The 25604-nt window shown below is 38.0% G+C and overlaps 1 protein-coding gene across 2 annotated transcripts in view; it reads left to right on the top strand.

Moving 5' to 3' along the window:
- Positions 1–27: 27 nt before the first annotated feature.
- rassf5 (Ras association domain family member 5) overlaps positions 28–25604 on the top strand; it is a 49223-nt gene continuing 23646 nt past the window's right edge. The window contains exons 1-2 of one of the 2 annotated variants that reach the window (XM_048171735.1): positions 28–785; positions 20351–20481. In XM_048171735.1, coding sequence (XP_048027692.1) covers positions 131–785; positions 20351–20481 — 786 coding nt within the window. In that variant the 5' untranslated portion in view covers positions 28–130. Of the gene's footprint in view, positions 786–7269; positions 7762–20350; positions 20482–25604 lie in introns of those variants that run through there. The other variant, XM_048171737.1, reaches the window with a different exon arrangement.

Genomic DNA, 25604 nt, shown 5'->3' with positions numbered 1-25604 from the left:
GGCTCGCGCACGTCCGCTATTCCAGTGACATTTAAAGCGCGCGGCTGATTCAGTGTGCACGTCATACGCTCGCCGCTGGCGCTTCAATTTAGTTTGTATTCAGCGCACATACAACTCCTACCGAAAAGGCATGGCGTCCGTCACTTTAGGACAGCACCCCGCTCAACACCACCTCGACCCGGATCAGCAACTTCTCCACAAACTGAAGTCGAGCGACAGAAAGAAATTCTCGCGTAAATGGTCGCTGGAGAATTTCATGCGAAACAGAGCGAGTGATGTGGACAGCGCGAGAGCCGCAGTCTCAGCATCGCTCGTGTTATTGAATCACGAGCCGCCTTCAGCATCACACAAGCGAGGCAGTAATGCCGGTTCGCCACGTAGTAGTATGAACGGATCTGTTGTGGACATGGACCGAGAGAACGCTAACAACAATAACGGACTATTTCGCAGACACAGCGCCGGGAGCCGGAGAAGCTCCGTGAAGGACACGGCGAAGATCCACGCGTCTTCATCACCACAAGAAGTTCGCAATTCGTCAAACTTCAGCTGCCCGCCAGACGAACTGGAGGGACTGCAGATCGATAGGGTGACACAGGCAAGGTCAGGAGTGGTGAAGATGCGAAACGAGTCTCTGAGGATGGAGGCATGGTCCATCTTCACCCAGAAAGACCCGAGGGTGAAGGCGGAGACGGGAGAGGGCCACATCTTCACCTCCAGGAGCCTGAGCCAGGACTGGTGCGACGCCTGCAGCCGTCAGATCAGCAGCACTGCACTCAAGTGTCAAAGTAAGTGACAGCTATCTCTCCTCACCTGACGATAGATAGATAGATAGATAGATAGATAGATAGATAGATAGATAGATAGATAGGTTTACAGATGGTTAGAGGAATAGATGGATGGATGGATGGATGGATGGATGGATAAATGCAAGCTGGATTGATGCATAGACAAATGATTAGATAGATAGTTTGACGGATGGTTAGAGGAATATATTGATGGAGGGATGGATGGATGGATAGATAAATGCAAGATGGATTGATGCATAGACAAATGATCAGATAGATAGATAGTGTGATAGATAGTGTGATGGATGGTTAGATGAATATAGCCTAATGATGGAGGGATGGATGGTTGGAGAAAGATGGATGAATGTATAGATAAATGCAAGATAGATAGATAGATAGATAGGTTGACGGATGGTTAGATGAATATAGCCCATTGATGGAGGGATGGATCATTGGAGAGAGATGGATGAATGGATAGATAAATGCAAGATGGACTGATGCATAGACAAATGATTAGATAGGCCTAGATAGATAGATAGATAGATAGATAGATAGATAGATAGATAGATAGGTAGATAGATGAACAGGCGGATGGTTAGAGGAATAGATGGATGGACAGATGAATGGATGGACTGATTGGGAATAAATACTGTTGACGAATGAACTGATGGACAGACAGATATAGATAAACGAAATAGTTGGATAGATGTATGGACTGAGAGGTAGAGAGAGAAACAGTTTTTGTTTTGTTTTGTTCATTATGCATTAGAGAAACTCTAAACTTAAAAGTTTGACATGTTTTAATTGAGAAGAAAGAGGGAAAACATCTACTTTAATGAACCAGATTTTTTCAGAAAACTTTTTAGCATTCTTTATATCAAAACCATGAGATAGTTAGTTGTGAAACAAGAAAGAGCAAATGACAGAGGAGATAAACATTGACAAATGTCCATATGTTTATGGAGTACACAAGTGTTGGTTTTGCTGTTATTTTTTGCAGAAGGGGTTGTCTGTACGGCTCCAGTGTTTTAGGAACTTCCAGTATGTTTAATTAAGATGAAGCATGCTGATACATGTTGAAGCTTCAGGGAGGATGAGGGGGGAGTTCCCAGCAGAGGTCATTGTTTGTTTTTCTGTTTCCTTATTTGTCATATTTGATTAGTTGTATATGAAGGGGAAGGTGGATATTCTAATGACCCCTTCCAGATCCTTGGGTATTCTTAAATGAAGTATTGTGACCCGCAGAGATCTTTGATTTTCTTGCTAGTTCAGATAGGAATGAGTAACATTTGAAGCATGTGAGTAAGGTACGCTTGCCTTCTAAATCAATGAAGAATCTGAGGTTGCACGAGGTACCTAAATTCTTGAATTATTTTTGATTTTTCTTAATCTTAGAGGTAGGCCTACTTGCTGTTGTACAATTGTTGCTGCAGTCCACCCTCCCATCATGCACATCAGCTAATTCAATTATTAAATCTTCTTTTTGCTTTTAAAGGGCAGCTATTTCTCTTAAGCACTGTTTATTAATGACAGAAACCTCTGTTATAAATAAAACTTCCTTGGACAGATTTGTAAAAGAGAACTGAAATCAAGTTCTGTTTTATTTCGCTTGAAATACTGAAATAAATCTGTGAATGATGTAGAATAGAAAGACATTAGCCTTGAAAAAAAAAAAAGCTACACCAGTGGAGATTATTTGAGAGATTAAATCATACAGTTCTGTAATGTCCTTTGGTCTGAAATGAATGCATTTACCCTGATGCACACTGACAACAGACTGTTTGTGTGTTTTTGTCAGTGTGTGTGCACATGGTGCATCTATTCGGTCGTGTGTGTGTGTGCACGTGTAAAGCGTTGCTGAGTTAGCAACGTGTCAGCAGTTTTCGTTTGGGAAAGGTACTGCAGTGAACGGCTTGATAAAAGGCAGACATTGAAATTGCAGGGGTTTATATAGTGTATGTAGTTATATAGTTGAGGATGATTCTGGGATTATTTGGGCATCTCAGTCCATTCTTTCTCATTATTCTTTATAGTAATGAGTTCACCCAAAAATGAAAATTATGCCTTTTTTCCTCTGTCAGAATACTTTGAAAAATGTCTTAGTGTTTTTTTGCCCATACAATGAAAGTCAGTGAGGTCCAATGCTATTTTAGACCCATTGACTTTCTTTAAAATCTCTTTTTTTGTTTTTTTGCAGAAGTTGTACAGTTTTGGCACAGCGCAGAATTTTCATTTTTGAGTGAATTGTCCATTTATGCCCCTTTTGTAAATTTGACAGTTTACCCCAAATTTAAAATGTATAGCAAATCGAGTAGAATATTGTATCTTTCTCATACAGAACTATGAAAATGTCGAAAGTGTTTGCAGAAGCTCCTTAACACATTTCATAGAATTTCATTCTTTTCATTGAAACCACTTTTTAAGAGCTTGTTCCTCTTTCTCCTCAACCTTTCATTTTAAATGCCAGGGTTGGGTGTAATTTTTCCTGGTAGTTTTGTTGTGGTTTGTTACTGCGATTCAGTATGGGATGCTTTGGGGTTTTCCAATTGCTAAATTTTACCGTTTTCAGTTCATAGGGGTTTTGTATCTTTCCATGAGCATGTCCTGATATGCCTCCACCATAAGCAATGGTTTGTTTTCTCTGTAGTACAGTAAGCTGAGACGCCCCTAGCAGAGTTATTGTACGTGACCAAAAGTCACTCATGAGGTAAAGCACAACATTGTAGTTTGTAATTGTTGCTTTTTTGTTTAGAAGTGTCTTGGAGCATGCTGGGAATTGGTGTATTTAAGAGGTTGCGGTGGTGCAGATGGGCTAAAGATGGAGCGTCCTGACTACTACAGATCACCGTTTTTGTGCACACAGCCCGTAATTACACACACTGAATGAAAGAGGCAGTCAGAGAACATCAGTGGTTACGTTCATCTATAAACAGCTCCTTTGAGCTCATACTCTCTCCCAAAGGAAATAAATCACAAATGACGTCTATTTAATATCGCAATAGTTTCTCCTAGACAACAATGCGATTCAAATGAGAACAAAGAGATTTTTGCTGAAGTCACCTGATTCTCAGATGTTTCTCCTGAGAAAAAAATTAATAATAATTAAAAAAAAAAAAAAAATACATAAAGGGAGAGTTCTGTCATCATTTACTCACCCTCATGTTGTTTCAAACCTGTGTGATTCAACGTTTTTGTCCGTACAATGAAAATACAATGTTGTTTGTACCCTGTTGACTTTCAAAATATCTTTATGTTCTCCAGAAAGAAAGTCATACAGTTTTGAAACAACATGCGGGTGAGTAAATAATGACAGAATTTTCATTTTGTATGAAATATCCCTTTAATAGTCTTTACTAGAGTATTAGAGGAGGATTTTTTTTTTTTGCTCTTCACTCATTTCCCAAGAAACCAAAATTTACAATAATAAGTCAAAAAAGACTTTTAAATATGACTTCAAACAATTCTCATTAAATTCTTCCTGGATTGTTTGAGCTGTGGTATTCAGTACACATTATTTTTATCGCTCTAAAGTGTAAAAAGTGGTAACCTGCAATTGTCATGTTAAAATGGAGCGATTTATGCCTGATCTAACCCTTACATTTATAGTTTTGTTGGCTAATTATTATTTGTTTTACTTCGGTTTAATTTTGGATGCAATTTTGAATTAAATTAGGATAAAAAAGGTTTTTTTTAAATATATTTCCCAGTGTATCCTCTTACCATATGAAACAATATTCTCTTTCAAAATTCAAGGAAGTTCATAATCAAAAATATTTGAAATCTCTCTGAAATCTCATGAGCTATGAAAGAATAGCCTTTGAGCATTAAAATGTTCCTCTGGGCTCTTTTTGCTCAGCCAACACACACTGTCAAAACCTGAAACCTCTCATTAGTCTTCAATTGCACAAATGCATAGCTAAACGAATTGTGAAAGACATACTGCATGCTCTATTGTGTTTAGTACTACCATTATAGAGTTCTGTTTCTGAATTATATTCCCTTTATATGACGTATAAGCTATATATGCTGAGTCATAATAGGTTTAGACAAGGTCTCAAGGTTTAGTCAAGGAGAATGAGTGAGTTCTCCTCAGGTAACCTGTTCATGTGACGCTCTACATCCCTGCTACTGTGACTCAGTGGGGGAGTTAGTGTCTTAAAAAAGGGTTCCTCACTGCATGGGCTGTCTCGAAGCATCAGTCTTACCTGCTCTCTCCTTCTTCTTCAGTCTGGCTTTATGTGTCTAATCTGGCTGGGGTTTTTGGCTACCTCCCCCACCCAATTCTTCACCCATCCGTCTGTGGGATGCTGCCTGTCTGCCTTTGTGTTTAATCCATGCTTGAGTACAACTGCGTTTAGCCATATTGCAGATGGATTACAGCTTATGGATGCCAGTCAGACATTGGATTGATTTTTAATTAAAAGTTTCAGACAGTCTGTGATGCTAGAAAGAGGAATGTCTTCCTGATGCTACTGAGAATATGTAATGTGTTGTTCACTTTTTGACCTTCGGAAGCTCTGCATCCACACACAAAAGTACTGAAAGTCCTAAAATATTGTTTAAATTCTGGCATTTAGGCTTCAGCTTATTAGGAGAGAGATATGGGAAGTCTTACATCTGCATTATAACAAAAGGGGGTGAGGCTATGTTGGGCTACTTTACAGAAGAGGAAGAGTTGTTGTAGTAGAGTGCTGTTACCATGCCGTCATTTTACGCCGGACTGTTTCACAAACAAGGGTCAATTCAACGCTGGATTTGCACAAAAGATTAACAAGACAGCACATGCTAGTTCAACTCCACAGCAACTACATAAATTATCCACTAACCATTCAGAAACATCCAATTGCATTCTAAAAGTTGTAACTTCTTCCTGAGTCTCTCCATCAGTGTCCGATTCTGGTTTGAACAAAGTAAGGCTGAACACCGTTACTGACAATCGTCATTTTGGCTGCGTGAGATTCTCCAGCTTTGTTGTTGTTGAGCAACTGAAACGCGAGCTGTTAAAGCGCCACCCTCTTTTGGAAAGCGGGCTGGGAGCAGCAGTTCTGGGGTTGTTGGAGTGTTCTGGGGACACCAGAGACTTATATTACATCTTGTGAAATGGGGCATAATAGGTTCCCTTTAATTTCAACTGATAAGAAAGTATAGATTTTAAATCCCATTTCCACTCTTGTCTTCAGTTAAGCAAGATTAGAAAACCTGTAAAACAAATGCGTGGTTCTCTAGGCTAATTCTTCTTTTTTTTTTTCTTTTTTTTTTAAGTAAATCAAACCCCTGGCATAAACTTGACTGTGTGCACCACAAAAACCCATTGAAAATGTGTTATTCATGTTGTAGATGTTTTAGTGTTTAGGTGCACACAGAGTTAACCTTGTTGAAACACACAGTTATACAGCAGAAGCTTTGTCTACTTTCTTAATACAACATTCACCTCAAGCTACAGATGAACTGGGCCTGTTAAATCACTTCCTGTTTCAGTACTGTGGCTTCACAGTATTCAGAGGCCGGATAGGCAGCTTTTGCATGAAGGCTTTAATGGCCTGATCAGTTTAGTATCGGACCAGTCAGCTTGAGTTGGAGGTGTAGAGTGGGCTGTGTTTCATGCGTTTGTGTGAAGATGTGTTAATGAGGTCTGTGATGGGATGTATGGAGCAGTTCTTGCTGAAAAGGAGGAGTGAGTACGCAAAAGTGTGACAGGGCTGTTGGGAGTTATATCTCAGGCTATAATTAGGCTGCCCTTGGCCACTTCTCTCTACCTCTATCTCTCTCAGACTCGTTCTCTCTTTGGAGACCTGGGGTGAGGACAGCAGGAAATCTGCCACCCCATCTATTATTGTCAACAGCAAAATATGCACTGTGTGCCTTAATATGCATTTATTTTGTGGTAATCAAACCATTTGAATCTCTAAATTGGAATATGAGGGGTGTATTATCGAGGTATTTGATCATTAATATCTTCAGGACAGTCAATCTGAAAGTCTAAATTGGAATATGTGCAAGGAGTCACACATGAGGGGCAGGTGAGGTGATTCATGGAGGTTATCAAGTCTTATGTCGACAATCAAAAACTTCACTGATGCTCTAATAGTTGTTGTCGAGAGAAATGGAGCAAGTCTCTGCTCTCATTTCTTTTTATTTATAGATATACACTAGAGAAAATGAGGAAGATGCAGAATGGAGGGCTTGTGTGTTCAGAACTTGAGATGTCCTTCAGGACAACAGGTTTCTCCTAGCGTGGGACTGTATTCTCACACAGGAAGTGGCATGATGGCACAGAGTGACAGGAGAGAGGCGTAGAGGGAGAAAGGGAGAGAGATTGACGGATCGATCGAGATGGAGAGAGAAATACAGGGAGGGAGAGGAAAAAATGAGTAGGAGGCAAGAGTGCAGTGCGGCTGTGCCTTTAAGGATTCAATGAAAAACATGCTGCAGAGAGCAGGATGAGTGGGTGCAGTCTGAGCTGGTACGAGTTCTGCACTGCGTGAGAAAAACAGGAGCACGGACGCAGAGAGAGAAGAACAGGAGAGAGAGTACCAGTCAGCGGAGGGGGGGACTGTGTCAGAGGGTAGGGGTGCAGGGTGGCAGAAAGGCAGGGAGGGGGGCATTCAGTGCACAACACAAAACCGAGCGCAGCCCTGCGATGGTGGACACACAGGAGCGACTGGCGCAGGGAGCCCACACTACGACGCAACGGAGCCGCAGGCGCCCAGCCCCAGCCGGGACAGCGGCCGCTCACGGACCGGCACCTGGAGCGGGACGCAGTGGTGGCACTGGGGTCATGGCCGCAACAGGCCGCAGATAGCGGCGGTCATGCTGCCGGAGATGAGGACGGAGGAGGCGGTGGCCAGCGCCTGCTTTGGACAGGTCTCCAAGCGCCTGGGACGGTTTTTCCGCCGCCTGCCCAAGTCCCGCTCCTGGTCTGAGGGCCTCCGCATGCTGCGGCGCTCCAGCAGTAGTGGGACCCTCATGTTATCAGGTAACTTGAGACAGAGAGAGATGCGAATTCTGTGTAAGGAGACTGGGATAAAATGGGGTTTAGTTTAGTAAGTGAATGTGAGACTCAAACTTAATGTACTTTAATCCTCTGTGCCTAGACCTGTCCAATTAGGATTCTGTCATTGAGCTCTGCAGTGACTTTCACCTTCCTTAAATAGCCTTGTTTTGTTCTTGTTAGCGCATCACGTTCTTGCTCTCCTTTCCTGCTCTCTTCTTCCCTTTCTTTCCCTCTTGGTCTCTTTTTCTCTCTCATGTTGTATCTATTGTTCTCTATTCATGTGTTGAATAGACATTGATCTGTAACTTAGCCGTTAAAAGCTTCTGTGGTTCTAGAATGTGCCAGTAAACCAGGCAGACAGAGTGCAATGTAATCATGCATACATGACTGTTTCAACGCCAGTGGCACAGATTTACCAGACCCGGTCAGAAATGATCCTGGTCTGAGAGATTTCTACGGCAATGCTAGTAGATTTCTGTGGTGTCTCAAGGCCATTGCTATACAGTTGCTAGGGTGTTAGATCTCTAGGGTGTTCTAGGTGGTTTCTAAGGGGCTCTGGTTGATCTCTCTGATGTTCTAAGTGGTTTCTAGTGGGTTCTGGATAATCTCTATGTTCTTAGTGGGTTTTAAAGGGTTCTTTGTGATCTCTGTGGTGTTCTAAGTAGAATGTTCTCTATGGTGTTCTAGGTGGTTTCTAGGGGGTTCAGGTGGATTACAAGTGTTTAAAGTGGTTTCTAAGGTGTTCTGGGTGATATATAGGGTGTTCTAAGTAGTTTCTAAGGGGTTATCTGTGATATCTAGGGTGTTCTAGGGGGGTCTGTGTGATCTCTATGGTTGTTTTGAATAGTTGCTAGGATGTTCTGGGTGATTTCTAGGGGGTTCTAAAGTGTTTTTAAGGTGTTCTGGGTGATAGCTAAGGTGTTCTAAGTAGTTTCTAAGGGGTTATGGGGGTATCTAGGGTGTTCTAAGTAGTTTCTAAGGGATTATGGGTGATATCTAGGGTGTTCTGGGGGGGTCTGTGGGATTTCTATGGTGTTTTAAGTAGTCGCTAAGAGGTTCTAAGTGTTTTTAAGGTGTTCTGGGTGATATCTAGGATGTTCTAAGTAGTTGCTGTTCTGAATGATCTATATGGTGTTTTAAGTAGTTGCTAGCATGTTCTGGGTAATCTGTATGGTGTTTCAAGCAGTTGCTAGGATGTTCTGGGTGATTTCTAGGATGTTCTAAGTAGTTGCTGTTCTGCATGATCTATATGGTGTTTTAAGTAGTTGCTAGGATGTTCTGAGCAATTTCTATGGTGTTCTAGATGGTTTCTAATGTGTTATGGGTGATAGATAGGGTGTTCTAACTAAGTTGTTTCTAATGGTTTTGGTGATGTCTAGGATGTTCTTGGTGATCTTAATGGCATTTCTATGTGTTTTTATGTGAAATGGGTGGTTACATAGTGGCAACCAAGTCATAAGAGAAAAAAATTATATTCTTGTTCCTTGATGTCTCAGGTCAGGTCCCTTATTTTGTTTATTTATTGCTAGTTTTAGCATCTGTCAGGCTCATAAGTTGTACAATCTTATGTCGGATTGCTTATAAAGTTGCTAATAGGATACCTTTCCTTAATAAATCACCCAGTTTGATGTATCAATCATGTCTGTAGCAGAATGACTTGTGCGCTAAAGTTTATTACTAAGTTAGGAGTTATTAATGTGTTACATTGTGTTCGTGGAATCATATCGACCCAATGTATCATTTCATATGGATTCCCGTCTGTATTTCTCATGGATCGTTTGTTGTTTATGCAGTCAAGTTAGACGCCCAGGCATCAGTGGATGAATTTGATCTCAGTGCTGTTTTTGGCAAAATGACATTTTGATCAGAAGCCAAGGGAGTTGAAATTGAATTTCCCATTGATCTAGACCGGAATCCCTCTTTGAGTAGACAGAGCCTGGGATACAGTACACCAGCCTAATGAATAAAAAGTGATCCATTTTAGTGCGAGTTTTCTCTTCTATTCACTTAGTATCGTACTTGAATGAAAAGCAAGATATACTAATGAGATTTCCCCTTTTTCCAAGTGTTTCAAAGAAAGTCTTGATTGATGGTTTCACATGTGAAGGTGATGGACTGGGTGCTTAAGTTTTCATAGCAGTGCGTATGGACATGGACAAGTAGCTTATAGTAACGCATTGGAAAGTGTCAGTACAAGACCACAGACTGACTACTCTGCAAATTGTGTCACATCTGGCTCTTAAGCCCCAGTATACTTCAGTTTCTAAGTCATGACCAATCCAATTAAAGCTGTTTGGCAAATATAAGCCTTTTTAGTCTCTGGTTCAGAAATGCTTATGAGTTGAAGAGCGCATAAGATGACGGCAGCACTTTTCTCACCCTTTCTGCTTCATGATGACGTTAGCCATCAGCTCCCGTACATACTGACTCACTGCTGTGGATGACACATGCTGAGTGAGACATAGATCAACAGCAGGCGGTGTGAAGTTTTCATGTTATGATGTAAATACCCAGCATTTTTTGCGTGTTTGAATGAGGTTAACGCTAGCACAAATACTAAAACATTCAAAGCATAACCTATTTCATATAAACCTACTAGTGCCAATGTAAGGTGGTCTCTTTCTTTTTAAGTATATTGTTCTTATCCAAAATAAGCTGCAATGTGAAGAAGGCCAAAAGTCCTTAATCTATTGAGGCATTAGGTCTACACTTAACATAACTGTAGATGTGGCTGAAGTATAGAAGTATTCTGTCAGCTCAAATTGACACTGAATTTTCTATCTGTGCGTGTGAGCTTGATTGTGAAAGCTTGGCTGTGAAATGCTGATAAGACCTTAAACAAACCTGTCTGTATTCAGACTTTGTCAGCATCTGTGTTCAAAGTAAACACTGGACACACAGTTCTTTATGTTATTTGTCACTAACAACCCACCCTTCAAAATTACTTTCAATGTCAATTGACAATTTCCCACCCTCAGTGCAATGCAGTCAGGCTCAACTTGACATTTTGTGTGCGTAAGCTAGCTGAACATCTGAGGTCTGTGTCCGTGGCATGTCAGGACCGCAGTGACCTGGCCAGTGCAGCTTATTAAATCCATTAGACTGAATTTTAGTGCTCTTTCAGCATCTTTAGAATCTAAAAGGTTTTCCATGCTTCACAAGACAAAACATCCTGATTTGCACTGTCAATACTTTACACCTCAGTATAGGCCTTGGTTTTCCTAAGCTAAGCATTAATGGAGTCTGGGCTATTTCTATTCATTATGTCTTAATGGGTATAAACCCAGAGTGTCAGGCATTGTTTTATCGTGGATTAATTCCTCCCTGTATAACAAAACTTCCTTTAATCCTATAGTATTCTAATAAGAGCAGCATTTTGTATTGTATTTTTAAAGAAATTCTATCATCAGCATCACTTTTTACAACATAGTTTGTTTGAAATTCTTCAAAATCATACAGTTTCCCAGAATTAACTTGCAATTCCAAATTTTCAATGTGAACTTTTGAACACCAATCATCAAACATATATGAATGCTGTATATATAAAGAGAAAAAAAAGCTGTTTCTTGTGAAGACGCAGACAGTAGGGAGATGAAAAAATATGAAAAAATTCTCATTTGTTTGTCACGTACAAGGCTGTAATAAGCGCACAATGAAACAAAGGACTATCCGAAATAAACAGTCTTTAATAAATCCAAAACAAACACGCAGGAGATTTAATAGTAATAGTATTACATAATCGCATAAAGACGATACCAGACCATGAATTGAGGAAACTAAGGGCTTAAATACACAGACAGGGTAATCGAGGTAAAACAGAACAGGTTTAGAGCTAATTAATAACCAAGGAAACTAACTAGGAACTCAGGCGGGTAAAACAGGAACGGAACTACACATTACACCATTTGTCTGTGTGAACTGAAAAAAAAAAACACATTTCACAGTGTTCGGTCTTTTCTCTATTTTTTGGTTGATCCTGTTTTTCCAGTGGCTACTGAATACATGGCAAATAATTTGACAATGAAACATTCATATGATTACATGTAGATCAGCCACTGTATCCATATAGGTGTAAGTGGGATAAATGACCTGAATGAATGTCGAATTTGGCCAAAATTATAATATAAGTGAATTTCTATTAGGAAATTATTGCAGAATTCCACATAATTGTAATACCTGAGATTAAGACAAAATTCCATTTGTAAGGAACGGTCTGATTTTGCTTTGTGGTCCCCCTTAAGACAGAAGAGATCTGTTCAGTTTAGTTACAGGCTAAACAAATACTCACCAATTACCCTTGACTATTATCTATTAATGGTAAAGTATGGCTGTGCTTGCTTTGATATAATAGAACTACATGTTTCTTAACAGTACACACATCTATTTCCACCTCTAATAAAGAAAATCATTGTATGTGAGTCTAAAGAAAGATTCTTTACTTCAGCACATTTGTTACTTTTTGAATGAACGTGTGTGTGTGTGTGTGTGTGTGTGTGTTGAAAGGCTGTGTGTTTGTGCCTGTTTATCTGAGTTTTTGTGTCTGTTTCTAATTTAGAAACATTAATTTGGGATTAAATTACAGGGTTCAGTCAGATAGGTTTCCACTGGGACCAGGTTGTTGGAATATGATCCAGGATGATGCCATGTTGTGTGAATGAAATGGCCCAATGAAACTTCACTTTTGTTTTGAAGGGCAACCTTGAATCATGGGAAAAGATGCACAGCAAGGTTATAGGGTCAGGTTCCCTGACTTGGCCAAGAGAAAGAAATGGCAGAAAATGCTGCTGACTGATGCAGAATCTGAGAAACAGAGAACGAAAGAGAGTGAAATGGAGAGTGAAAGGGGTGGTTGGTGGGTGTGTGCAGCTGGGATGCATGCGAGCCGTGGCTCTGAGAAGGAACTGTGACTCCTGAGGTGGAAAAATGCTGATGTATGGAAGAGGAGGGGAGAGCAGAAATGTCAGGGGGAAGTGGGAGGCGAGAAGGCTCGTGAGGGACAAAAAGGCATTCAGTGTTCTTGTTCCCTCTATAAACTCCCCTTACATTCCATCTGTCGGAGGGGAGTTCGGCACACTTTTCCAACTAAATAACCAAATGTTTTCTAGTGATCAGCAGACATGGTTAACTCCAAGAGGAAGTGACCATGTTCAAATGGGAAGTGATTTTTTTTAAAGGGACAGGCCCAGAGATGCGTATTTGACCTCTCGTACTGAGGAAATTCCACACATGGCAGAATAAACATTGTGTTTAATGTGACAAGGACAAGAGTTTGACCTCTTCTGTCAGAGGCACTCCTGGTTTATAGCAGCACTGCAGCATTTCCAGGTTATGTAAACTACACTGGTAATGCTCTATTCATGGGGTTTCTCTAGTCTTACCCAAGAACATGAGTGTGACCGCGCTGTTCAGAAGGGTCTGCGGCTAAACAAATAGTTTGGGGTCATGGTTTCATGTGCCTCTGGGACAATTTATGGAGTGTTTATTAGACTTTTCTCCACATGAGTGAAGTTGACAAATAACTTTCCACTCAACATTAGGATTTTAGATGGAAATATATATGTGCAAGGCAAAATAATGTTGTAAACGGTCACATCTTTTATGTTCTTTTAATCACCATTTAGCTTTTTTTGCTAAATGTTTACTTGAATAGTCTTGCAATTTATCATGTATTCAAGCACAAATAATCTAGTCTGTCTGTGCTTCACTTTACCAGCTTTTATTTGCAATTTATCTTCCATTTTCACAGCTTGAAATTAAATAATTGCATTCTTTTTCATTTTTTCTTCTTAAGAAACAGTGCATTGTTCATAACAAGTATGTTTTCATTTAGAACATTTAATTATCATCATGATACACATTTCTCTTCCTGTGTCTTTCATTGACAAAATTAAAAAAAAAACTTTAACGAACATTAATATGAGGTCATAACAACTGCAAAAGTTTACAAAACTACATTAAAAAGTGTAGAGACACTTAGACATGAAAGAAATGATTTCTCCTGTTCATCAATATAGCATTTAATTAAAGTACAATAAAACCATAATATTATAAAAAATATTGTTATAGGACAGCTCTGACACCGCTTGGAGTGTGAATCTATGCAACAGAGAGATATGTTGTTCCATTTATGCTTGTTTCCATCCTTCATTTTTTCTCATCTGTTCTTCTTTTGGTATAAACAACTAAATCAGGAATTGTGGACATTTTATAGATTTTTTAGGAGTGATTTTACATTCCAGACAGATGGTGGTACTTGCCTGCCATATTCTGTCTGGTCCATTGTGGGTGAATCATGCATATTGTATTATCCTCCGCACTGTCCAAAGATGCTTTAAATCTCAGCTGATCTTCTGCACTACTGTCTGTAACCCCAGAAGCTGACGGTCAGTAATTAGCCCTTGGCGGCGCATTCCTCAGATTAATCAGGGTTAGGGGGTTCAGACCCCACTACGGTAAGGACATGTGATGATGGAGGGGAACATATGTGCAGTGTTTTAGAGCACTGAGTTTGAAGGATAAAGACATCGGCTCTAGGATTGTCGTGTGATAATAATTACCTCAAGTTTCAAAGAAGATTTGGCTGTTGTAAACCTCCAATCTTGTTTGGGTCATTTAACTATGTCCCATTTAGATTTGGCTTATATAAACTATGTGAACTGATGCTACTGAAACCCATGGGTTAGTTCTTTATTTTGTTACTTGCTGATTAGCACTCATATGTTCTTCTTTTGGTATAAACAACTAAATCAGGAATTGTGGACATTTTATAGACTTTTTAGGAGTGATTTTACATTCCAGACAGATGGTGGTACTTGCCAGCCATATTTTGTCTGGTCCATCGTGGGTGAATCATGCATATTGTATTATCCTCCGCAGTCCGCACTGTCCAAAGATGCGTTAAATCTCAGCTGAACTATTTCTATTTCTATTTTGTTAGTACTTGCACTCATTAGCACCTTTATTATCACCAACTCATATTTGTAGGATCTTTCTATGAAACTTTCTATGCCTTTCCAGTTTGATGTATGTGATTTTTAAAAAGTAAAATTTTGTAGTGTTTTAAATATTTGTCTATTTTAAAAAATATATTTAATTTTGAATAAATTGCATTTTACAATCTCAAGCTAAAATATAGCTGCAAGCAGCAATTACGGGGCCAAGCACAAAAGCGGCACAACAAGCCAGCCAACATGGCCGTAAGCATCAGACCAACTGCAACAGTGAGCAATTAAAGACCTATTAGGATTATTTTAGTCAAAAGAGCTGAAAAATCACATATACAGTCAATAATAAAGATTTACTGGTTTATCACTTTCCACCAATAGGTGGCGCTGTGACCAAATTCATGTGGTATAGTCAGAGTGAGTTGACAATGACAATCGCAAAGTTTGGTGTCAATATGTCAAAGCATTGCAGAGATACAGCTTCAAGAGTGTGTTTTGCATCATGCCTCAAATTCATTGCTCCGGTATACGAAAACGGTTTGACTTATCAACTTAAAATCTTGATAACTTTTTGTCGGCATGGTCTGAAGATGATACGGTTCAATTTTGGTGAAAATCGATGCAACGGTCTAGGAGGATTTCGAAAAAGTAGGTTTTTAAAGAAAAACAATATGGCGGACAGGAAGTTCAGCTGACTATGGCAAAATTGATATCTGTGTTCTCGGCATGACCCAAGGAATCTACAGAGACCAGTTCATTACAATCGGTTAATATATTCAAAAGTTATTAGCATTTATGTAAATTTTGTTATAACTTTTGACCACAAGGTGGCGCATCAGGGCATTGTCCTGATGACCCATACCGAGTTTCGTAACGATATGCTAATGCGTTCGTAAAATACAGCATTTTAGCACAAAATTCAAAATGGCCGACGGCTAAAATGGCCAATATGGGAAAATATAGTATAGTAAGTATATCATAGTATATATAGTATAAAAGTATATCATTTGACTCAGAATGATGTCCTGAATCTAACGAGATCAAATTTATGATTTTTGGTCAAACCCATCAAAATTTATGAGCAAAAATAGCCATTTTTCATATCTCCGCACCAGTAGGTGGTGCTGCGCCGAAACACTGCATGATGCCTCAGGTCATGCTTGTGATGACATATACCAAGTTTGGTCTGAATACGATAAAGCGTTGCGGAGATACAGCCTTACGTCTATTTTCGCAAGCACTACATACAATTCTTTCGTGTGTTTTATGAAAACGGTTTGAGGTATCGACTTGAATTCCATAACTTTTCGGCAGTTCGAAAAAGTACGTTTTTCAGAAAAATTTTCATTCGAAATTTGCATTCGAATCGGCTTGACCCACGGAATCAGTGGGAAAAAGAATTTTGCCCTTACGGTTCAAAAGTTATTAGCATAAACATAAGTGCAACTTTGGACAGCTGGTGGCGCTAGAGGGATTGAGTTAGAGACTCCAAATTTGCTATGGACACAGGTCAGACTGTCCTCTAACTGTGTGCCAAATTTCACAACTTTCCCGCAAGCGGTTCTATGGGTTGCCATAGACTTCAAGAGCATGTTAGTACATGTTAGGACATCATTGCACCTTCAGAAAGGTAACAGGGATGTTGGTAACAGGGTTGAAAATTGTACTGATTTATTTGGCATTACAAGCTGTGAAACTACAAAATGTATTTCAAAAGAGAGTTAAAGCTGATCAGTTATCAGTTGTTTAATGTTTAATGTTCAAATGGTAAGAAGGTAGACAACATTAATAAGTGATAAAAGAGACTTTTAACTTCTTGAAAGAATGATGTCATTATGACTTTTTTTAAAAGTGGAAAAAGTGATGCTTTTTAATAATACATTAATTTAAGTTAATTAGAAGTATATATAGATAATGACTAAATGCAACTTTTTTATAGTTATGTATTTTTAATCAGTCCGATTTTAAAATAAGAGTAGAAAAAATAGTAAAAAAAAAGTAAGAAATGTAAGAAATTTGATGTGCTTAGTAAAATGTCTACAGTAACATGATAAAAGTTATCATTTCTTTTGATAATGCATTAACTAAAATGTAATATATATATTTTTATTATATGTATGTGTGTGTTTATAATGACATTTTAGAATTATATATTTTTTAATCAGTTTTAAGTTTAAAACATGTAAGGGAAACACATTTAAAATACATTTTCTGATTTTTGTTGATGCACTTTGAAAAATGTCTGTAGTAGATACGTTGTAAACGTTTTCATCCTTTCTTGGTAAAGTAATTTTTTGCAAATAGACACAGACGATACCCATGTTGTAGGAGGACCTGTTACCACCTGCCTGCTGCTGCACGTGTCAGGTTTTTCATTTTATCAAGTCATTGCTGCATAAAGTTATCATGGGTGTTGCATTAAACTTCACTGTTGAGGTTGAAGGTGAGAGTCAGTACCGGACGGAAGCCTCACCTCCTCCCATAATGCATTTCCTGACCCTGAGTCAGTCATTCTGTTTGGTTTGGACACTCTTTCTCATAGTCCTGCTCAACACTCCCCTGAAGATTTATACTTTGCCGGCATTGCGGCAACAAACCATCGAAAGTGACGTCCATTTTCCATGTGTGTTATCAGTGTTGTGTAGAGGCTCTTAGCATTCCCAGTCTCCTTTCACGGTGATCCGCACCTCCCTGCTCTTCCACAATGACAGTAGCAATGTGTTTGGCACTGATAATCAATCCACTGATAATCAATCAGCATTCGCTGTCGACATCTGTCACTCTCACTGTGATACTGCTTGTGTAGAGACAGATACCTCAGTCATCATTGTTATCATTTGACTGTGCAGTTAAAACAAAACAAAAACCCATTTCTTTGTCACCACTAAAACACTACATGTTGCTACAGAACCTTTATACAATATAAATGACACTGCAGTCTCACTGCAGGACACCATGTCATGTAAAATCATGGTCAGCCCGTGCTGAAGAATAGGCCTATCCAGTGGTGCAGAGTGTCGTTTCCTTGGTTACCGCGTGACTGTGAGCAATGAATTTAGATGCTCGCAGGGCTTTTTAGCTGTTGAATTTACTCGCTGCACTGGTCTGAGGTCATGTTCTTCTCTTTGGTATGATGCTAATGTGGATTTTAGGATGATGAGGGCAGCTTGCAACAGTGTTTTCTAAGATGTGCTGTCTACTTTCCAAAGCAAATATGTGAAAAAAGAGCACTGGGTGGGCAATTATGGGAGGAAAAAATGAACTCCGTGTCAATGAAATGTTTCTTGGCAGGAATTAAACAGCAGCTGTCTTTTCCAGCCCTTTAATAACCTTATTTTACTGGCCTGCGTTTACCTTTGATGACGTTACACTGTGGCGCCATCTAGCGAGTGAAACTTTTCTCTCTGTTATCATGTAAAGCCCTATTGTAATGAAACAGATCTCTATTTTGTTACAATTGGGATTTACATGGTAAAATTTTTTTTATTATATTTTTTTAATATTATAATATTTTTAGTGAATTATATTATGATATATATGTTAATATTGTAAGTTTTTAATTCATGATAATAATTTAATGATAATACATTTAATTTAATAAATTATTTAATTATAATTTTTATCATTGAAATAATTAAGAAATAATAGTGTAAGTGAAATATAAATATATAAATATATGAATATATATATATATATATATGTGAGCAATGAATTTAGATGCTCGCAGGGCTTTTTAGCTGTTGAAATATATATACACAGTCAGCAATTACTCAATTACTTAGAAGACATGTTAGGGTTCTTTAGAGATATAATCTTCCAGCAAGTCTGCTTAATCAATTACCAAAGAAGCATGTCAAAATTATTCAGGAAAATAAGATTTTCTTATCAAGGTGATAAAATGTTGTGTAGCAAAAATGAGTACACCCTCTAAAAGTTACTAAATAAAACGAAATAAACATTTTCTGGTGTAACAATGTTTGATCAACAGGTAAGTATGTTGAACCAAAACATTTAAAGAGAAGTAATTTCTTGACAATTAAAAGTGTAATATAGCCCACTGAATCATTCTCAGACTTAATGCTGACAACAATGGAAGCGCTTGGGACAGAACTGTCAGGAGACTTATTTCTTAGCACAAAAGAGTACAGTGGTACAAGAGGATTACCAAATCATTGTTTTAAGTGTGAAAATATAGCAAAAGTAACACGGAAATTCAAAAACAATGGACTTGTGACAAGGCCCCTGAAATAATCAGGCCTTTATTTTAAGCTTTCATTAAGTGATGAGGGATTTTTTTGCTAGACAAAGAGCAGGAGAAATACCAAGCGAGTGTGTCAGAGCCAGCAAAAGCTATGAAAAGAGTGACTGTTTATCTCACAGAGTAAGATGTAGCCTGCAGAAATGACATGCATGATTGTTGTTCTCACTGAAACTACCTACTGTAGCCAAAGCATAATAAAGTCCATATTTACAAAATATAGATTCTGGGAATCAATAATCTGGTCTCATGAGACCAAATCAATCATTTTGGATCTAACTCATGAGACCAAATCAATCATTTTGGATCTAACAGCATCCAAAATGTTATGGTGTTGGTAGATGAGGAGTACAGTGAGAAGTGCCTGGTTCCCACAGTAAAGTTCAGTGGTAGTAAAGCTCTATATGAGCGCTGAAGGTGTGAGGGAGTTGTGCTTTATCAATGCCGTCATGAATTCCCACACCACTGTGTAATTTAATACACAAACTTGAAACAGAAGATGTTACCCTTTCCTCATTCCCTGCATTGTTGGGCATTTTTTTAACATGACAATGAGGATATACATTCTCCCAAGGTGAAAAACCAAGGTGAATTTTTTTATTTTTTTATTATATTTTATATTATAACAACTTTATATTTTTTTTTCAATAATTATTGAAATGCACAATCTCTTAAGAAATAATAGAAGAGACAAAATACAAATCTACAAATACTAAAAAATTTTGATAAGCTTCTCTCTCCTTTGCAAACAGTGCTGTATATTATATCAGCCATCCACTAGATGGCGCCACATACAACGTCTATGGCAAAAAACACAATGGATATCACTGTTATAAAGGTTACAGCTGCTATAGATGCAATTAAATTAAATAAATAAGGTCTTCTGATTTCTATAAATATCTATCTTGGGGTCAGATCAGTTGAGATTGAATGAATAGGGCACTGTTTAACAGAGCCGTGATAACCTCACATGAATGAAATCCTCCACATAATTAATGTTTATGTGGAGGATACAACAGACATTCTGTCTAATGTAAATGAGACACTGTCATTGCAGAGCTGTTAAATCTGGAGCGTATTTGCTGTCTCTAGTTTGTGGAGTGTATGTGTCTAAAACATTCAGAATGTCAGTTTATCATCACCAGCTCCACCCTAGGTTTAATCAAGACTTCTGCTCTCATGTTGACACAGACATTTTCAGTGAATAAAACACATGACCCGATCCTCCTCCAGCCTTTTCAAACCTTTTTCTTTTAAAGGAGCTAAAAGAGTGTTGGCAGCCCTCACTGGCTTTCTGAACTGTGCTGTTTGTCAGTGTGCTTCATGGCTGTTAGTGACTGTGTATGTCCTTTTTGTCTCTGGCCTCCAGACTGCAGCTACACATGTCATTTGGAGTGTCAGGGGCTTGTTCAGCTGGACTGCAACCAACTAGACCAGCGGACAGAGGACACGTCTACTCCCACTTCACAGAGGCCCAGTGCCAAAGACCCTCAGGAGACGGTGAGTCATTATTGCTTTGTGCACACTAAAAGAGGGAGCTCCTCACTATGGAGAAACACAAGGGGGCAAAACAGATAGAGAATGTGCATCCCATTAGGTAATTCTTCTGGTAGAGCAAAAATGGGCCGCAGGCCTGTTTTAATAGGGTCACGGATAGAATATTATCACTCATTGTTAGGAAAGCAAAACAAATTGACTTGAGAGATTCCAAATATCTTTTATTGTTGATGTCAAAGGCTGTGCATTCAAATACATATTATAGCGCAACAGTAATTGTGAATTTATTTCTTATAATTGCAACCTTATTTCTCACAATGTGACTTTATTATCTCAATTATCTCATAATTGCGACATTGTTTTGACTACAAAAGCTCACAATGTGACTTTATTATCTCAATTATCTCATAATTGTGACATTGTTTCTTGCCATTTTGACTACAAAAGCTCACAATGTGACTTTCTGGTATTTGCAAACTGTATCTTACACATGACTGTCTCACAATGTGATTTTATTTCTCGCATTTGCAAATTTATATCTTACACGTGACTATATCTCACAATTTGATTGTATTTCTCACATTTGCAAATTATATCTTACACGTGACTATATCTCACAATTTGATTGTATTTCTCACATTTACAAATTTACATGTGACTATATATCTCACAATGTGATTTTTATTTCTCGCATTTGCGAATTTATATCTTACACGTGACTATATATCTCACAATGTGATTTTTATTTCTCGCATTTGCGAATTTATGTCTTACACGTGACTATATATCTCACAATGTGATTTTTATTTCTCGCATTTGCAAATTTGTATCTTACACGTGACCAGGGCTTGACATTAACTTTTTTGCTCACCAGCCACTGTGGCTAGTGGTTTTCCAAAGTTACTAGCCACTGAGCATTTTCACTGGCCACAATTTTGATGTTGGTAAATTACAGTTTATATGATTAAAGTTGACTTTGTTATGCTTAAATTACTTTATTTTGAGTCATTTTACTTGATTTAGAAGATTTAAAACCCTTTCAAACTTTTAAATGCAGATTGACCACCCAAATCAAGACTACATTGTATATCAGCTGGTATGTACAGGTGGGCAAGAGGTGGACAATATGAGCATGGGCTAATATGAGAAATTGTATAAGCTATATAAAAGAACAAAGAAGCAAATTACAAAAACAATAGTAAATTAAAAATAATCTTTTTTCATATTATTTAACATCTTTTGTTGTTTAACATTAATGACAGACAGGTATTTAATTGGGCTGCTGAATGTATGGACGTAACTGACGCATATCCAGTTATTACCCACCTGTTTACGTCCACTTAAGCCATAACCGACTGTATTCACGCGAGATACTCCACACGATGGACATTTAGACCATTTAGACATCTGTGTGCACTGTTTAACTATTCAGGCGCGAGGAGAACTGATCGCGCACGACAGAGCGCTTCTGTTGTGTGTCATTCAGCGCAATTCCGCCTATCCCTCATTCACTAACTGCACGTAGGCTAAATAACGAATTGTGTGATTGGATTGTAATTTTGTGCTACGATGATCTTCGACGATCATTTGGCTGTAAACTGAAATTATATTCAACCCGCCAAAGTGGCTAGTAGGAGTGGCTGTCTTACCCGCCACAGCTGAAATCTACCCGCATTTGGCGGGTTGGCGGGTGTTAATGTCAAGCCCTGCACGTGACTATATATCTCACAATGTCATTATTTCTCGCATTTGTGAATTTATATCTTACACGTGACTATATATCTCACAATGTGATTTTTATTTCTCGCATTTGCGAATTTATATCTTACACGTGACTGTATATCTCACAATGTCATTATTTCTCGCATTTGCGAATTTATATCTAACACGTGACTATATATCTCACAATGTCATTATTTCTAACATTTGCGACTTTATATCTTACACGTGACTATATATCTCACAATGTGATTTTATTTCTCGCATTCGCAAATTTATATCTTACACGTGACTATATATCTCACAATGTCACTATTTCTCGCATTTGTGAATTTATATCTTACATGTGACTATATATCTCACAATGTGATTTTTATTTCTCGCATTTGCGAAATTATATCTTACACGTGACTATATATCTCACAATGTGATTTTATTTCTCGCATTTGCGAATTTATATCTTACACGTGACTATATATCTCACAATGTGATTTTATTTCTCGCATTTGCAAATTATATCTTACACGTGACTATATATCTCACAATGTCATTATTTCTCGCATTTGCGAATTTATATCTTACACGTGACTATATATCTCACAATGTGATTTTATTTCTCGCATTTGCGAATTTATGTCTTACACGTGACTATATATTTCACAATGTGATTTTTATTTCTCGCATTTGCGAATTTATATCTTACACGTGACTATATATCTCACACTGTGATTTTATTTTTTTGCATTTGCGAATTTATATCTCATACGGTGACTATCTCATTGTGACTATCTCCTAATTGTGACTTTATATCCTACCATTTTATTTCTCACATTTACACATTAATATATCATACAGTGACTATATATCTTATAATACTGACTTTATTTCTATTAATTGCGAAAATATAAATCACAATATGACTTTATAGCTTATATTTGTGAATTTATTTCCTGTGATTGTGACCTTATATCTCACAATGTGACTTTTTATCTCATAATTGACTGTTTCTCGTAATTGGAAATTTATGTTACAGTGTGACTTTATTTCTTATTTTAAAGTTTATCTCACAATTACTTTGTTTTTTACTCTGTAGCAGAAACAGATTTCCATAATAATGGTCTTATATAAGAGTAAAGTTATGGTACTTTGACATATACCATGGTACAAAATGATAAAATATCCCATGCTGCATTTACTATGCTTCTTCAAAGAATACTATAGTAATACCTTGCTACATGTACAAAAAAGTAGTAGCACCAAGTATATTGGAATATAGAAATATACTGATATTTTTATGGCACTTTTTTGATGGAGGATACTTTTTTGTAAGTGAAGCATGAGAGCTTTCCAAATTCAGAAACAGAGCATAAAATTATGCAGCAAGATACGAGGGATGAAGCAGAAACTGAATCTGATCCTGCCTGGGTCGCTTTGCTGGGACACATTAGAACATGCTTAAATGCCTCTCTGATGCTTGGCTGCATTTTACACTGGCAGTGAGTTAGTCCCAGGTACACAGGAAGTGACAGCGCAGTTGAGACTGAGGAAGAGCAGCAGGGGGCCTGCCTGGGGCACACTCAGCAACACACACGCAAAGGCTTACACTTACTTTGCCAAAGTTTCTAGGTGAGCCTGACCGAAACGAAATGACCTAGAGCCCAATCAGACATATTGAATTTTGAAGATAATATCCAAAAACCTATTTCTCTCCAGAGCGTTTATTTTGTCAGAATAGTCATTACTGAAAAAAGCTTTTCCGTCCCTTGTAGTGTTAATGTATCCGTCATATTTACGAGGCCCCTCCTGTCTGTTCCTATCTCGTCTAAATCAGGAAAAGAGCAAACCCAGCTGGCCTGTGCTGTCAGAGAGATTGAGAGTTGTTGAATGGTGAACTGTCAGCAGAGGGCATTATGGTTATTTCTCAACGGAAATGAATTTCACATTAGCTGTCTCCTCATACAGGGCAGGGCTTTGGTCTTATGAACTACAGATTGTATCATTGATTTGATGCAGCTTCATAGAAAAAGAGATGAGTTTGAATATGGACAAAAAAAACATTTTTAATAGTCTGTTATTCCAAACTTCACCACACGGGGCAGATATATTATGCAGAATGATTCAAAGATCTTGTGCGGTGTGATTTGCATGCAAATGCCTCCATTACAAAGCCGTACCTTTTGCAACAAAACACATGAGACATGGCTTATACAAGAAGTTAATTAATTTGTAGATATAAAAGACTTTGTTGGTCCATATGTCTGTCACACTGGCATCCATTGTGTAGTTGTCTTTACTGCCATTCAAACATCCCTGACAGACGTACCGTTCAGCAAGCATTAGACATGCACAGGAAATGCAGATAGCCCATAAAGACAGCCTCACAACTTAATTACAGTCAAAACAGCAGTTAGACACCCCCTCACAGACTTCTGGGATTTTACAGCCAGAAGCATTTATTTAAACAGGGCTCCTTCACAGCCACACCAGCGCCAGGGGACCAGGGGGAGGACCATTGACCTTATGTAGATGAATCACAAAGATATGAGGGAGTGTGTCTGTGTGTCTGTATGTGTGAATCTCAAGGGCATTTGCTAAGAAAACTCTTGGCTTGGCAAGCACTTTTGTTGTTACACGGACATTTTCTGCACATTTATACTATAGAGTACAGTACTGTTCAAAAGTTTGGGTAAGGGTAAGATCTTTTAAAATATTTTTGAAAGAAGTATATTATTCTCACCAAGGCTGCATTTATTTGATACAAAATAATCAGTAGTATTGTGATTATATTAATACAATATAAATGTATATTTTAAAATGTAATTTATTCCTGTGATGGCAAAGCTGCATTTTTAGCAGCCATTACTCCAGTCTTCAGTGTCACATGATCCTTTAGAAATGTTATACATAAAATGTTATACGTTCAGGATTCTTGGATAAACAGAAAGGTTAAAAGGACAGCATTTATTTGAAATAGAAATAATAAATGACATTATAAATGTCTTTACTGTCACTTTTGATCAATTTAATGCATCCTTGCTGAATAAAAGTACTTATCTCACAGTGGTTTTCAGGGTTTGGTGTAAATTTGATAGATAAGAAAAAGGTTTAATATTTAAAATTGATGTGTCCATTTGTTTTCCTCTAACCCTAACTATATAAAAGAGACATCTTTGAGTGTGGATGTAGATGCTTATTTTTATTCTTCATCAAAAAACTTTCTAGAATATTCTACACACACTTTGACATTTCACACTTCCCTGTTATTCTTGCTTAGTATATTACACAAACCTTTAACTGCTCTGTCTCTGTCTTATTTTCTTTGTTTCGTGTGAATACAAAATGTTCTTCATGCACATTACCCTAATATCCCTCATACTGTTATCGTGCAGGCACAGTGCGCTGGCCCT

This window comes from Megalobrama amblycephala, linkage group LG21, assembly GCF_018812025.1.
Source record: "Megalobrama amblycephala isolate DHTTF-2021 linkage group LG21, ASM1881202v1, whole genome shotgun sequence".
Lineage (NCBI taxonomy): Eukaryota > Metazoa > Chordata > Actinopteri > Cypriniformes > Xenocyprididae > Megalobrama > Megalobrama amblycephala.
Note: the sequence above shows the minus strand (reverse complement) of the source record. Positions and strands in the feature narration are given on the sequence as shown.